The sequence below is a fragment of the Copadichromis virginalis genome, linkage group LG3 (assembly GCF_057382275.1).
Source record: "Copadichromis virginalis isolate Kocher_CV1m ecotype Utaka linkage group LG3, C_Virginalis_male_GT1.1, whole genome shotgun sequence".
Classification (NCBI taxonomy): domain Eukaryota; kingdom Metazoa; phylum Chordata; class Actinopteri; order Cichliformes; family Cichlidae; genus Copadichromis; species Copadichromis virginalis.
The window spans coordinates 29203758-29220370 of record NC_140620.1 but is presented as its reverse complement, the minus strand read 5'-3'; the positions used below and the strand labels follow the sequence as shown (position 1 = coordinate 29220370).

General features: G+C 42.2%; 2 protein-coding genes across 2 annotated transcripts; one reads left to right on the top strand and one right to left on the bottom strand.

Annotated features, from left to right (window-relative positions):
• Positions 1-6257: 6257 nt before the first annotated feature.
• Positions 6258-7109, top strand: LOC146714001 (uncharacterized). Its single transcript, XM_085439455.1, has one exon. It carries the CDS (start codon positions 6258-6260, stop codon positions 7107-7109), a length of 852 nt encoding a protein of 283 aa, XP_085295581.1.
• A 4761-nt stretch (positions 7110-11870) lies between these two features.
• Positions 11871-14155, bottom strand: LOC146714000 (uncharacterized; the record flags this gene model as incomplete). Its single annotated transcript, XM_085439445.1, has 1 exon — positions 11871-14155. A coding segment is annotated over one exon (831 nt), but the record flags the coding sequence as incomplete, so codon positions are not given.
• Positions 14156-16613: the final 2458 nt, after the last annotated feature.

The following is a 16613-nucleotide window of genomic DNA, read 5'->3' as shown; positions in this document are numbered from 1 at the left end:
ATACTCCTAAAGAGTACAAACAACCATGGTCCAGAAGAGCTTGGTCAAACAATTGATTTTAATGAAATACACGTGTGGGGGGACCAGCGGCGTTCGCAGACAGCGCTGATCTCCGACTAATCAAAGCATAAGCAGATATTTTATACCATCAGGGCTTGAATTTAATGACGCCCCTTCAACGTCAGATACATTTCATACATACATCAAATCAAAACCACAATGACTTTTAACAAGTTTTAAAAAAGAACATTATCTCTGTCTTCATGGCAGATGTTTCCTGTCAACCTTTTGACTACCGCTTCTCCAAAACCGCAGACCATGTTTTGCAGTGCGCTAGCACTTCTGCACGCCCACAATTACAAGCAAACATGATATGTCACGACCTCACTTGGCACTCTATGTCACCTCTCACCTACTAATGCTCGCAGTCAAACAGAAGCCACTGTCAAATGTGTCAGCAGTTTACCAAACCTATATATGTAATATATTGAATAAATGTCCTAATCAAGAACCTCTACTAAAAGCTTAATAAAAGAATAGAAAAGTATAAAAGATAATAATGAACAACCTGGTTACTCAAATAGTATCATCCAAACAGCTCCTCAGAATAACCTGCACTTACACTCTGCTTTTAGTTTCACTGCAAAAGGCACACTCTGCAAACCTGCAATTTCCTGTCAGCCTGCAACTTAGTCTTTCTGAAAGACACACACTGTTTAAACATCTGAATGTAATATCAATGCTGTAGATTATATTATTAATTATTAATTTCCCTGCTGGCCCAGCTTGCTCCGGGAGATTTCACTTGTCATGTTTGCATAGTAAGCTAATGATTGATAAGACGATGTCAGAGGAATTGGTGCGCAAATTATCATCACTCACCAATCAGTGCTGTCGCTCTCTATACACAGTTAGCGCGATTGCAAAGTGAAAGCAAAAAACAAGCGCAAATTCAAACGCGATTTCAATATGTCACATATTGACAGTGGCTCACCGATGCCAATGACATAATTACCCAGCTACATTTCCGAAAGAATGCAAAAGCATTGACATATATTTTTCCTTCCTATGATAGGTCGACGGGCAGGGCAGAGATAGATTTTGGTAGCCCGACTGGAAAAATCGCTAGCCCCGGGACGTTGAGCAGGCGATTTTGCGAGCCCTGTATCTGATTGAGGAATCACTCATCTTTGGAAAAGAGAGTTTATTACAGAGAAATGGCTCTTTCCAAAATAAAAGCTATACTATCTGCTTCTTCGGGGCTATATTCTCAGCAGCATATTAAACATATCAGGTCCCCATAAGGAGAATCATGTGCTAACGGCTGTCTAAATGACTCGGGTAAAGTTTGTAGCATGCCTGCTTGTTGTTTTTGTCTGCTTCCACTTGTCTTTGCACTAGGATGATGTCAGAGTAAATGTGCAGTCATATTCGTTGTGTTCCCACTAGTGCTGTCAGCGTAAATCTCGTTGAAATGACGTTAACGCCACAACACGGCAAATCTCCGTTAACGAGCTACCGCGGATCGCCCCGTGGATGGGGCTGGACGGCCAACAGGTTAACGAGCTAACTGCGCTAACACACTACCTCCCACCCATGTAATTGAGCATTGAGTGGCACATCCAACATACTGTTTTACTTTAGTCCATGATGCGCTTACCTTCAGGGTCATACGTCACATGAAAACCAAAATAGTTCCAAACGCCAGATCTGAATGAGGGTGGGGGAGGTTCAATTTGCCATGTTGCAAGGAGAGCTTAACTTCTGTCTCGCTAGCTTGCCCTGCGCTCAGTGAATCCGCGTTCGACTACTCTGCCTAGGCTGCACTGTCGAGCGCAGATCCACTGAGCGCTCAATACAGACAGCATCGTCAGAAGGAAAGTTGATAAAATAAATTAAAAATTTTGTATTGTTCGATACATATGCGTACCGAACCGAAAGCACTGTATCGAACGGTTCAATATCGATACGAGTATCGTTGTACCCCTAATACATATATATATATATATAAACTAATCTCAAAAAATCTGAAAGATGAGGGGTCATATTTCTTGAGATTATGTTTTGTTTTAAACAACCTACTTATGCAGGTAAAAATATATATACAGTAATGTGGAAAACTTTAAGACAGGTGAGAAAAATGCTGTAAACAAAGAATGTTTTAATGGAAGTGTTAATTTTGTTTTTTCATCGATCACACAGTTTTTGAAGGAATTCGACTGGTAGGTTGTTCCAAACATCTTGGAGAACTAACCACAGATCTTCTGTGGATGTAGGCTTCCTCACATCCTTCTGTCTCTTCATGCAATCCCAGAAACACTCAATGATATTGAGATCAGGGCTCTGTGGAGCCCATACCATCACTACAAGTACGTCTGGTTCTACTTTAGGCTAAAGACAGTTCTTAGTGACTTTGGCTGTATGTTTGTGATCATTGTCCTATTGCAGAATACATTTGGGGCCAATAAACAATAATTTATGTTTCTGAAAGCACTCTTTGTTTACTGCATTTTTTTCCACACCTGCCTAAACGTTTGCACAGTACTGTATGCATTTCAATGCAACTATATTTACTTTTGATTTATTGTATGTCACGGTTTGCGGGGGCAAGCCGTGTGGAATATATATAGGACCAAAAGGCGGCAGCTCTGGTGCAGGTGAGTGTTTATTAACAACAAAAATGCAAACAACAAAGGCGCTAGGAACATGAAACTGAAACCTAAACTGGGTAAACTAACAACACAAACCAAGAATGACGGTGCAGGGAGGTCCGGGGAAATACATACAGGGAGACCGAGGGGAAACAACACAGACGAACCAGCAACTACTATGACAGAAGACACAACTTAAATACACTCAGAGAACACAGGGGGATTACATACAGGTGGGGACACAGCTGGGAGTAATTAATATGACGAGACTAGGGAGGCAAACTGAAAACACTCACATAAGACACAGACCTTCACAATAAAACAGGAACTTACACATGAAAGGACACAAACTAAGAAACGCGGACTAGATACAGGAACACCCGGGCAGAACAGAGTAAACACTAACCAGAGGAAGAACAGAACCAAAATCGCGAAGAGAAAACACAAAACGCTGGGTCAAAAGGACCCAGGATCATGACAGTACCCCCCCCTCAAAGGCTGGCTCCAGACAGCCCAACAAGAAACAAAACAGCCAGAAAAAACAGAAAACAACCCGACCAGGGCGGGCGGCGGGGGCCCAGGAAGGAGGGCTCGAAGCAAAACAAAACCGGAGCACCAGAAGGCCAAAAGACAAAAACAAAAAACGAGCCCAAAACCAAAAGAAACGAAGCACACCAAAACACAGGAAAAAAAACAGAGTCCAAAACAGAAGAGTTCAGGGGGCCGACAGCACAGGAGTCCAAAACAGTTCGGGGGGCCGGCCAGGGGGCCGACAGCACAGGAGTCCAAAACAGTTCGGGGGGCCGGCCAGGGGGCCGACAGCACAGGAGTCCAAAACAGTTCGGGGGGCCGACCGTGCGGACGGCAACGGCGGCGACGTGGATACAGTTCGGGAGGCCGGCCGTGCGGACGGCAACGGCGGCCACTCAGGCGATGGCGGTCCGGGGGCCGGCCATGCGGAAGGCAGCGGCGGCCACTCAGGCGATGGCGGTCCGGGGGCCGGCCGCGCGGAAGGCAGCGGCGGCGCCCAAGTGTCAGGCGCACCGGCCGAGGCTTGGAGGGCACAGGACCAGGCGACGCTGAAGCAGAGGCAGGACCAGGCGTAACAGAAGCACAGGCAGAGGCTGGACCAGGCGTAACAGAAGCACAGGCAGAGGCCGGACCAGACGAGGACGAAGACGAAGACTCGGATGAGGCCGGACCAGACGAGGACGAAGACGAAGACTCGGATGAGGCCGGACCAGACGAGGCTGCAGCTGGCGATGAGGCTGCAGCTGGCGATGAGGCTGCAGCTGGCGATGAGGCTGCAGCTGGCGATGAGGCTGCAGCAGACGAAGGCTCTGAGGCTGCAGCAGACGAAGGCTCTGAGGCTGCAGCAGACGAAGGCTCTGAGGCTGCAGCTGACGAAGGCTCTGAGGCTGCAGTAGACGAAGCACAGGCTGGAGCTGCAGCTGACGAAGGCTCTGAGGCTGCAGCAGACGAAGCACAGGCTGGAGCTGCAGCTGACGAAGCACAGGCTGGAGCTGCAGCTGACGAAGCACAGGCTGGAGCTGGCGTAGCAGATAGTGGCTGGATGGGCTCCTCGGGCCCTCCAGCTGATGTGGCATGGTGCTGGTGCGGTTCTCCTGAACCCCCAGCTGACGAGGAAGGTTGCTGAACGGGCCCCTCGGACCCTCCAGCGGAGACAGGAGGCTGAACGGGCCCCTCGGACCCTCCAGCCGACGAGGCATGAGGCTGGTGTGGTTCTCCGGAACCACCAGCTGACGAGGAAGGCTGCTGGACGGGCTCCTCGGGCCCCCCAGCTGAAACAGGAGACAAAGGCCGGAGCGGTCCCTCGGACCCTCCAGCGGAAACAGGAAACAAAGGCCGGAGCGGTCCGTCGGACCCTCCAGCGGAGACAAGAGACGAAGGCCGGAGCGGTCCCTCGGGTGGCTGCTTAAACTCCAGGGGTCCAGAATCAGCTGAGGACTGGGACCTAGCCTCTGGGGAAGCCCTGGAGCGGCAAACTGTGCCAAAGGCGGCTGAACTACAAAAAGCACCTTGAGATAAAATTATACTTTCTCCCTGCATGGAGTGAGTATGTGAGACCACTATTACTGGAGCCAGAGTTACGGGTAGCGGGGGCACTGGAGCTACTGGGGCCTGCGCTACAGGCGGCACTGGAGCTACTGGGGCCTGCGCTACAGGCGGCACTGGAGCTACTGGGGCCTGCGCTACAGGCGGCACTGGAGCTACTGGGGCCTGCGCTACAGGCGGCACTGGAGACTGAGCTGAGGGTGGCACTGGAGACTGAGCTGAGGGTGGCACTGGAGACTGAGCTGAGGGTGGCACTGGAGACTGAGCTGAGGGTGGCACTGGCTGCGGGGGAGCTAACTGGGCTGAGAGTGGCTGCGCGGGAGCTAACTGGGCTGAGAGTGGCTGCGGGGGAGGTGATATGCTGTTCACAAAGTCATCTGCCGCACAGAACACCGCCCCTGAATGAACAGTCATACAGTCCGCAAATGGAAAACAGTCCTCACTCACCACAGCCGGCGAATTAGAAGTCCGAACGTCCAGCTGTGGGGTGGCGCGCTTGCGGCGCGATCGGCGTCTCCTCCCCGCAGACGGCTCCGACGGGCCGGGCAAGATCACATCCGGCGAGTCGGGCAGCGAGGCAGGAGTGGCTGAGAGAAGGTGCGGTGTGAGCCGGAGAAAAGCCTGCATGGTCGGAGGAAGCGAGTCCAATAGCCATGGCAGGCCGGAAAAGAGCCGTTGCAGCCGGTCTTCTGCTGCGCGGCGAAGCTCTTCCGGGGGATGTTCCAGCCATAGGCTGAGAAGGATCTCCACATTGTATGTGATGTCGTCCTGGAGCTCCTCGGACGGATTTACTGCCGCTGGGTCCATGGTGGCTGGTTCGTTCTGTCACGGTTTGCGGGGGCAAGCCGTGTGGAATATATATAGGACCAAAAGGCGGCAGCTCTGGTGCAGGTGAGTGTTTATTAACAACAAAAATGCAAACAACAAAGGCGCTAGGAACATGAAACTGAAACCTAAACTGGGTAAACTAACAACACAAACCAAGAATGACGGTGCAGGGAGGTCCGGGGAAATACATACAGGGAGACCGAGGGGAAACAACACAGACGAACCAGCAACTACTATGACAGAAGACACAACTTAAATACACTCAGAGAACACAGGGGGATTACATACAGGTGGGGACACAGCTGGGAGTAATTAACATGACGAGACTAGGGAGGCAAACTGAAAACACTCACATAAGACACAGACCTTCACAATAAAACAGGAACTTACACATGAAAGGACACAAACTAAGAAACGCGGACTAGATACAGGAACACCCGGGCAGAACAGAGTAAACACTAACCAGAGGAAGAACAGAACCAAAATCGCGAAGAGAAAACACAAAACGCTGGGTCAAAAGGACCCAGGATCATGACATTGTAATCTTCTCATTTTATCCTTTCAAAAGCAGACATCAGCTGCAAAACCCCTTTTGTGATAAAAATTCAACTATTTGATTTTTTTTCTTTTGCAGATATGGCATCCAATGGCTCATTTGATCATCCAAACCTTTCCTCTATCAATCCTCAGTTGTATTCTAACATGAAATGCCTCTTCATCACACCAAGCTCCTATGTCTTTGTCTCATTTAGCTTAACCAACATTATCCTCCTCCTTCCTCTCTGCATCCTTGTCCTCTACCATGGTTTCCAACAGTGGTCTCAAAGGCACTCCACCTCCTCAGCAGCAACAACAATGACACACTGTGACAGCTTCACCTACCATGCAGTGATCATAAAACTGATTGGTGTCCTTGCGTGTTTCCTTGACTGTTTTGGTATCTACTGGGTTAATCTAAGCATAATAGCAGCAGGGGCACTCTGTCTTTATTTCACTTGGTATGGACAGATTTTCTTTGACATCCTCACCTGTGTGGCGCGCTACCTGGCTGTTGTTCATCCCACCACTTACCTAAGTCTGAGAAATGAGAGAGGGGTCAGAATAAGAAATGTCACCATTTTCTGTGTCTGGATACTTTCCTTTGTGGCAATTGTTTCCATGATCACAAATTTTGCTTCCACTGTTGTGGACTTTTTCCTGTTGGTAGTGTCTTTAATCATCACCACTTTCTGCAGCCTTTCTGTTTTGCGCGTATTGACCCATCGAGGCCCAGGAGAACGGGAAAGGAACAGGGAAAGAGTTGACAAATCAAAGCTAAGGGCATTTTACACTATTCTAATCATACTGGCAGTGCTGGTGTTAAGGTTTAGTTGGAGTATTTTTCGAGCTTTTCTGAATGCATCAGGTAGAAGTGATGTTTGTGTGCTAATAACATGTGAAGTCTGGTTTAGTCTTCCCAGCAGTCTGGTGTTACCCTTGCTGTTTCTACATAGGGCAGGGAAGCTGCTGTGGTGCAAGAAAATCATACAAAGAGGTTCAGGGTCTTTTAAGTAAAGTGTTTTTTTTTTCTATTTTGCAGAAATGCAAAAAAAAACCCAACAACAACAGGGCTGACCAAAATGCTTTACAATAACACCAAATAAAAAGAAAAAGACATCCCGGAAGGTAAAAGATATGGAAACACAAAATAGCTGTACAAGTTAAACAAGTAAATAAAAGTAACTGGGTCGACTGTCAGGAAGTAAAATTGTGTTTTCAAACAAATTTAGAAACAGTGTGTGAAGGAGCCTGCCTGATGTGTGGTGGAAAATCAGTCCACAATTTCGGAGCTGCAACTACAAAAGAACTGTCACCTCCGAGTTGACGTTGTGTCACTGGAACGAGCAAAAGCATCTGCTGACCTGTGGGAATGAGGCAGGACATAAGGGTGCAGCAACTCAGATAAAAATAAAATAGATAAAATGGGGCACAGCCTTTAGGAGACTTAAAGATAAATAGCAGGTTTTAAAATTGAATCGTAAACAAACTGGCTGAAATCGAAGGGAAGCAAAAATTAGAGTGACATGCTCTTTCTTGCACAGATAAAAACCCAGCAGCGGTGATTTGCATACATATATGAAGAGCTGCTGTTCTCAGACCTAGCTGCATTTTGAGCTAAATAACATGGTCAGCATGCAAATATGACAGGTGAGACCTTAGTCTGGAAATCGCCCCTTGTAGGCAGGGCTTGGTTGTTTTTCCCTTTATAAGCACAGGTGCAAGTAATTAGTTGTTTTTTGTTAAGTATTGTTTTCCCTTCAAGTTGAAGTTTAGATCACTGGGCATTTGATGTGTGACAAATAGTGTTTATATTTTTTAAAAAAAGCAATTATCCTGTCTTAATATAGTGAAGCACAATTTATTTTACAGTTTAATAAGGAAGTTGTTCTTGTATCTTGTCTTATCTGGTGCTGCTTTTTACGTATATAGAAATGTCTTTCTTACAAAAACATTAAACCTTGTAAACTGACTGCATGTCTACGGTGTGTCTCCTGTTTAAATAGTGCCTCCTGCTGGTCACACTTCCATGTCGTATGTAAGTTTCATATTTAGCTGTGAAAGATATGAGATGTTTGTTTTTCTTGGTTTATCTTGTAATTTTTATCAAATTAATTTCTTGTTTTGTTTTCTTATCTTTGTAATGATCTGCATTGCAATCATTACTATCACCTGTATCATATCTGCCAAAGTTGTTGCCAGTTAGGCCAAAATAGATATAATACTAATTATTTAAACTGCATTAATAAAATATGTTATTTCCTCTTAAATTGTGTGATATCATTGGCATAATAATATGAACACTACCAAACATGTGTTAAATATATTCATTTACATTACTTCACAAGGTTTAATTTGCTTCTCTATCATTTAGCTGGGCCAGAGGACACACTGTAAAATCAAATTAGTTCCCCAAACCTAAGCAAAAATTGTGCAAACTAGTTGCCTCAGAAAAAACTAAGTAAATCATAGCTAAGGTAACAAAGTTAGGGCATCTTATTATTATTTCTAAATAGAGATGGACCGGTCTGATATTAAGTATCGGTATCGGTCCAATACTGACCTAAATTACTGGATCAGATATCTGAGAGAAATAAAAAATGTAATCCGATCCATTAAGTATCAAACAAGCACCTCACAAAACTTGCGACATGGCGTAACTTGGCTCATAACCGTAGCACGTTGGAGCAGTATGCATCATGTGATAGAGCAGCTGTGGCGTGCCAGACCTGTGGGCAGTCTGGTTGAGCATTTGGAGCCTCGGTACCAAACCGGCATTTCATCTCCAAGAAAGTTATCCTAGAGAGAAGTAAAGCAAGTGTGTAATCAAAGGAGCTTGCAAAGAAAGCTCCTACGATGACCTGGATGACTGAGAACCTTCACAGACAAAGCAAGTGTGTAAGTTCATCTCTGAATGTTTGTAAAGCATTCCCACGTTAAGCTTAACAACCTATATATGGAGCGACTGCCTCTCTCTCCCTCCCTCTCCTGCTGCTACTTCAATCGTGAAACTGATCAATGATCAGCTGATCGGCTTTTCTGTCGCGAGTCCGTCTCTCTTGTTTGTTTTTGGCCCACTTCTCACCCCAAAGAGGAAACCAGCGGCTGAATAACAGCAGCAGGTTTAAGCTTGATAAGCTGTTGTTAGAATTTATTTAATATTACTTTCTACACCAGGATCCTTTTCTATGTAGCTGACGGCTGTAACTGTGCAGGGGCGGGTCTAGCAAAGTTATGCAGGGGGCCGATAGGGCATTAACAGGGAAAAGGGGGCACAAAGACATACTTTTCTTTCTTATTCTCATTTAAAATGTCAAGCTTTCAATAGATAATTATCTGACTCTTACACCCAAAGTTTTAATCTGATGCAAAATGTATAGAAGTCCATTACTGTATATAGTAACTATTAAGTCTAATATATATGATCTCAATATCATTGAGTGTTTCTGGGATTGCATGAAGAGACAGAAGGATGTGAGGAAGCCTACATCCACAGAAGATCTGTGGTTAGTTCTCCAAGATGTTTGGAACAACCTACCAGTCGAATTCCTTCAAAAACTGTGTGATCGATGAAAAAACAAAATTAACACTTCCATTAAAACATTCTTTGTTTACAGCATTTTTCTCACCTGTCTTAAAGGTACCATCTGTGCAGTCTGCAATTCTGTTGAAGAAAGATGTTGAATCTATTTAATTATTCTTGAAAAATAATTGATTTCTGTGCATTTTTTTTTCACACTGCATCAAATTAAAGTTGATTACGTCGATTAAGCATCATGAGGTGGAGGGTGGGTGGTTCCTTATTGTAATTTTTATTTTTTTGCTGGGAGTTTTAGAACCCTATTAGTTAGGTTGCTTACTCTTTAAAATACCAGAATAGGGAGGATGGTGTAGGTTTAAGTTTATTAGATTGATCAGTATTGCTGAACTATGAAATATTTTGGGTCCAGTGTATTTTTTACATACAGGTATAATAGAATAGCTTTAGTGTTTTTTGTTTTTTTTTAACTTGAGTATGAACTTATACAAAATGCAGCAAGATATTAAAAAAAAGTTTATTGATTAAAAAACACACTATATCGGATTCATATGGGTATCGGCAGATATCCAAATTTATGATATCGGTATCGGACATAAAAAAGTGGTATCGTGCCATCTCTATTTCTAAATGGCATTAAAATAAGAACTCAAACTTTTGCCTGGTTTGGCTGGTTTTCTGCTTTCTAATTGGTCCGGGCCAGGTGTAAATTTGAGGGCACTCTAGCATCACACAGTAATGATCAGTGTTGGTCAAGTTACTTGAAAAAAGTAATCAGTAACTAATTACTGATTACTTCCCCCAAAAAGTAATCCCGTTACTTTACTGATTACTTATTTTCAAAAGTAATTAATTACTTAGTTACTTAGTTACTTTTTAAAAACACGATTTACAACCTGAATAGGTGATAAAGCGATAGATCTTTCAGCCCAATTCTACTTTTTCTACATAATCCATCATACAAAATGTAATCAAATGGAAAAGTCCCTTTTTTTTAACTTGTTTTATCAGTTTTAATCTTTTAACTTTATGCATCAAGCAAAAATTTAATTATATGCAACATTCTCTGAGTTGAATAAATGAGTTTAACATTTAAACCTATTTTCTGCACATTCCAGCACATAAAATAAAATATTTTTTTTGTTTACACTCACTCTTTCAAATAGATGCAAGTAAAACACAGCAGAACATAAATAAAGTCAAAGACTCAGCGGTCCTGTTGCTCTATTTTCACCTGTAAAGCAGGACTGCGGTAGGCGGAGGTTTACCCTGGTGCAGGTGTGCAGCGGTCAGTGGAAGGATACGGCAGTGTCTCTGTGAGTTTCCCAGTGCTTCCACGCTTTAAACGCTGCATGCTCATACTCTCTCCCACAATCGATATGTGATCCATTGTTGATCTGCACACAGCTGTTGTCACTAACGGCGCACTCGCTTACGTCACTGTCGTGAGACATTCTCGCAAAAAATCACGGTTTTAGTAACGCAGTAACGCAGCGTTCCTACGGGAAAGTAACGGTAATCTAATTACCGTTTTTGCAATAGTAATCCCTTACTTTACTCGTTACTCGAAAAAAGTAATCAGATTACAGTAACGCGTTACTGCCCATCTCTGGTAATGATGCTGTTCAGGATTTGATAAAACATTTCTTTAACCAGTGCTATGCATGACTCACAGATTAGAAATACCTGTGCCTTTTCTAAACAGAGGAGGAAAACTGCATAAAACAGTAAAACAGTCACCTTTTGATATCAGCTCATTTGCACTTTCCACTTTTTTTGTTCTGTATCTGGCTGAAATTTTTATGTTATGCACACAAGCAAAGGCTGAAGCTTCTGAATCTTAATGCCTAAGGCAGGTGTTGCCATAAATTAATTTGAATGTACAGCATGAGTTGTTGACACTGTCAGTTTATTCCTGGTTGTCAGATGTTCATTTTAATAGAAAATTTAGATTTGATAGTTAATCAAATCAACTTCTCAATTTCAATGTGACACTTCAGTGATTGCCGAGGTGATTCTAAGGCTATTCTTTGTATTACATGTGCCATGTACAGTAACATATCTATGCTATTAAATTTGTCTTTTTTCTTTTTGTCTTTTCCTTTGACCTTTAGCACTTAAGCACCTCCAATTTTTTAGCTTGGAGGGTTTTGATGACACTAGTCAATCTCGATCATAGAGATTTCTCATTTTAATAAAGCAGATAAACCAACCCTCCTTAAACATTTGATCCCAATTTATTTATCCTGAATGATTCAACAAGGTATATAGTCATATACAACTTTTTGGGAATTCTTAATTCAGTGTAAGGTCATTTTTTAAGCTGTATATCTATAATTAAGATATACAGCAAATATTATTGATACAGCACAAACTGCACAAACATTTCAAGACAACAGAAAACATTATTTACAAGGAAAAATCTTATACAGCATGAGGAATCAATGTTCTTCTATACAAAGCACAAGTAATCTGAGTATAAATTAATTTAAATATAAACTGCTCAAAGAAAATGTATTCCACAAATTTCAAATATCTTATGTATAATAACGACATAAAACAGTTTTGTAAGGGATGATGATAAAAAGCCATGGCTTGATCTACACTACTTCTTGTGTATTTTCTTTCAAGTTGTATTTATACAATACAACAACCATTAAAAATAAATTAGAAATTAATTAGGAACTGCAAAGTTACTGTAATAAACTGTTTTTACATAATGATACATGACATGATTTACCATGCAAAACCTTCAGAATTTACTCACTAGGTCTTCTGTTTCTGGTCTTCTGACCTGTGTGAGTCTGGATATAAACAAGTGTACCGTTCAAGGAGTTTATACATCAACTTGGGTGTGTGTGTGTGTGTGTGTGTGTGTGTGTGTGTGTGTGTGTGTGTGTGTGTGTGTGTGTGTGTGTGTGTGCGCGCATCTGTTTGCATGTTATATAACCAGTGTACACAATAACCAACTGTTATTCGGTATTCAGAGAGATGCAAATTTTGTATCAGGTTCATAGACATTTTAGCCTATGTTTGATAATATAACAGTCTCAAGGGCAGGTTACTGTTATGACAATCTGAAAAAATCCAAAATGTCTGTCAGCACATGTTTTGTGCAGTTCTTCTTTTGTTGTTGTTGGTTTGGTTGATTATATATATATTTATACATCCAAAGGTCCCACATCCTCTTCATGTAACCCGTTCTGGTTGGACTTCCATATACAGACAGACAAACTGGTGAAGGCCAACCAAACTGATATAGTACTTGTAGGACAAGCAGAGGAAGACGGCCGTAGTAATAGATGTAGCAATACTGAATGAAAGCAAGGAGAAGCATGCAAAGCTGGAAATGCACCAAGGGCTGAGAGAAGAACTTGAGAAAATGTAGAGGGTGAAAGTAACAGTGGTCCCCTTAGTAATCAGAGTGCTCTGTGCAGGGACCCCCAAGCTAGATGAGTGGCTCCAGCAGATCCTAGGAGCAACATCCGAGATCTTTCTCCAGGAGAGTGCAGTCCTAGTATTATCAATGATACTGCACAGAAGCCTTTAACTCCCAGGCCTCTGTTAGAGTACCCGAACTTAAAGGATAAACTACTCGCAAGGGCAAGAAAGAAATGCTTAAATATACATAATCTTCTGTCAAACTGTAAAATGACTGCGGAATTTTCAGTGCTGTAACATTCCTAATCTACTTTCATTCTGGTCCTGCATTACTCTTGCAACACAGTAGTTTGCCTGCTCTATGCAAAAAGAGCAGAGGTAACACCAGGCTACTTGGCAGAGAGAACCAGATTCCTGACATCAGCACTGTACACCGGATGCCCATGCTCACCACTGGGGAGAAGTAAATTGAAATTACAAGCACATGTCCACTCAGCCTTAACATCAAAGTTGCCGTTATGGCTACAATGGTGTGAAATGCCCTTATCTTTGACTTGTCAGCTCGCTCTCTGTCTTTGCTACCATCTCCAGGTCCTGGACGAATCAGAGTGCAAAGAACAGAGAAGCTACAGAAAGAGACAGCAGCTGCAGCAAAAACCAAGATGGAAAGTTCTATGAGAAGGTTTAAAGAAATAGGCAGAAATTTTAAACCTACTGTTGTAGGTAAAAGCAGCCAAGTGAATACGAGTAAAATATTTCTGATTTTGACCCCATTCCTGTTTTTGAGGCCCATGTAGGTGATTGGATGAACAACAGCCAGGTACCGCTCAACACAGGTGAGCGTATGAATAAAAATCTGCCCAATTGAGATGGAATTGACAAGAAGCATTCCAGCAAGTATCATGAAGAAAATATTGCAGAAGACTCCACCACAGACGACTGCGCCACCACAAATGCAGATCATCTCAACAGCAACCATGTGGTAGGTGAAGATGTCAGAGTGGCTTGTGGTTTCTGCTCTGGAGGCAGAGCGCTGCTTTTGCCATCTCTGTAGACCCAGGTAGATGACCACGATGCAGACAGGAAGGATGATGATGATGTCACTAATACAGAAAGCAGTGAAGGTAATAGTACTAGGTCTATTAAAAAAACAAACTAGTGAAGAATCAAAGACGGATGAGGTGTTAGACTGGGATGAGGAGTTGACAGACATAACTTTAAAGTAAAGAGGAGGAAGAAGAGAAGGAGACATAAAATATGAGAAGGAGAAAAATCAAAAGAGAGGGGACATACATCAAAAAATGAGATGTTAGCTTGTCAATAATATTAATATACTGTATTTTTCGGACCATAAAGCGCACCGGACTGTCGATGAAAGGGTCTGTTTTCACACATAAGGTGCACCGGATTATAAAGCGCATTAAGTGAAACAAAACAGTCAGATAAGCCAAATTTTACTCAACCCATTCTTCTTGGTTCCTCCACTTCCGTACCATTGATTCACTAATGTTGTCATGTTATAAGACCCAGATCACTCCGCGAGGCTCCTGACTTCAGTAGCTGTAATGCTCAGTCTATCCATCAAGTACTGCGGCTTTGTAGCTTACCAAAGTCTTACTAAAACATTTTTTGACAGATTTCTGAGCGCCATGTACCACATAAAATCGATTCGAGGTCAATAAGCACAACCAGAATTCATACATAATGTGCACTGTCAATTTTTAAAGAAAATTAAAGGATTTTAAGTGCGCCTTATAGTGCTGAAAATACAGTAATCACAATTACACACACACACACACACACACCAAAATAAATAAATGTTGAACACATTACCAATTTTGAAAATAAATATCTTTCTAAAGATATTTATTAAGATGAAATTATCACTAGTAGCAACCGATTCAATCCACATACACAAAGAAATAAAACCATAGATTTCCATACATTTATATGTAAACATGTGAAATAATACAGGTAAAATTGTTGAACACATGAAGAAAAGAAGGTAGAAAGTCATGACGGCAGCTGAAATCTGTCGGTAATCAGGAAGAAATCATGACACTTAAAGAAAATTAATATCATCTGGTTCTATAAAACATACTGATGGCATTGGTTAATGAAGAATTTCTAAACTATTGAAGGTTCATGTGAGAACTCCTGAACCATAATCCAGAAGTGTAAAGAACATTTTAGATGGAGGGGTGGAAAGAATTACCAGAATTGTCCAAGAGTCAAGGAGCAGTTGTGGAGAGCTACAGAAAGAACTGGAATCAGCTGGTGTTTCATGCCCCCATAGCCTATATGCATGGTCACCAGGCAAGACTCCATTAGTGAGGAAAAAGGAAAGGAAACAGCATTTATAGTCTGGTCAGATCAGACCATAACTGAACTCTTTGGATACCATAATACATTCCATGATTGGAGGTCAAAAGCAAAGCCAAGTGAAATTTAAGAACAGCTAGCATGACCAAAGTGCTAAACATAACAAAAATGTTAAAAATAAAAATACAATAACAATAAACAATATAGAACAAAAAGCAATAAAATCCAACCAAAATTAACGTTTCTATACTGGATTAAAAGCCAAACCAAAAAGTTGGGTCAATTGAGGATGCTTTTCTAATTTGAAATGGCAGTGCATTCCACAATTTCGGAGCTGCAAATGCAAAACCCTGATTCCCCCCCACCCCGGAGCTTCTTATGAGTCTTCAGCACATCCATTTATAACTGGTCAGCTGATCTAAGAGACCAAGAAGGGGTTTACAGGTGCATTAGGTCATATAGCTACTTGTGCTTTTAAAACAAATACATTTGAATAGGCAGCCAGTGAAATGGATAGATGAAATGGCAGTAATATGCTCCCTTCTCTGTGTAGCAGTTAAAAGCTGTGTGGCAGCATTTTTCACCAACTTAAGACGAGGAAAGGGCGACTGGCTAATATCAAGGTACGAGTTACAGTAATCCAGCCAAGTCGGAGTATAAGCATCAATTACTGTTTTTAGATCATCTTTTGACAAAATAGGTTTAATTTTGGCAAGCTGCAAGCTTGGATGTAAAAAGCTGGATTTCACTTCTGAATTTATAGACTGTGTGGAAGAATGGAGGTTCATTTTTTTTCATGTGTGGATTGGATGGGTTGTTACCGACATCTAGTGAGAAACTTATGAAGTGCTACCAAATACAAAAACAGTCACTCACCTTTCCAGTAGTGTTTCTTCTTTATCTTTTGACTGCTGCTCTCCAAACTGGACTGCAGGGCTTTGGTCCCTGTTCTTTATGTGTATTTGTACTTGTGCATCAGGGGTGTGTGTGTGTGAATGGACAGTTTCTTTGCATATTACAAAACCATTAAAAGTATCTTCTCTATGTAATAAGGATTTACATGTAAATCGCAGTAGGCAAATTCACTTTGATGGTAAGTGAAGATAAAAATTCCACCCTCTGTTGCATTTTGTTAGAAAAACTTGACAAACTTTATGCAAATAAAGGTAAAAACAACCGAGTTTAACATCTCTTTAAGTAATTATTTTTGTCAAACTTTTGCCATTAAACAGACCAACTTTAATTAAATACAGTACACTATGTCTGAAGTAGCCTGATAA

Bases quoted from the DNA above. Each gene is read 5' to 3' on its own strand.
- LOC146714001 (XM_085439455.1), top strand. From the start codon at position 6,258: ATGAAATGCCTCTTCATCACACCAAGCTCCTATGTCTTTGTCTCATTT.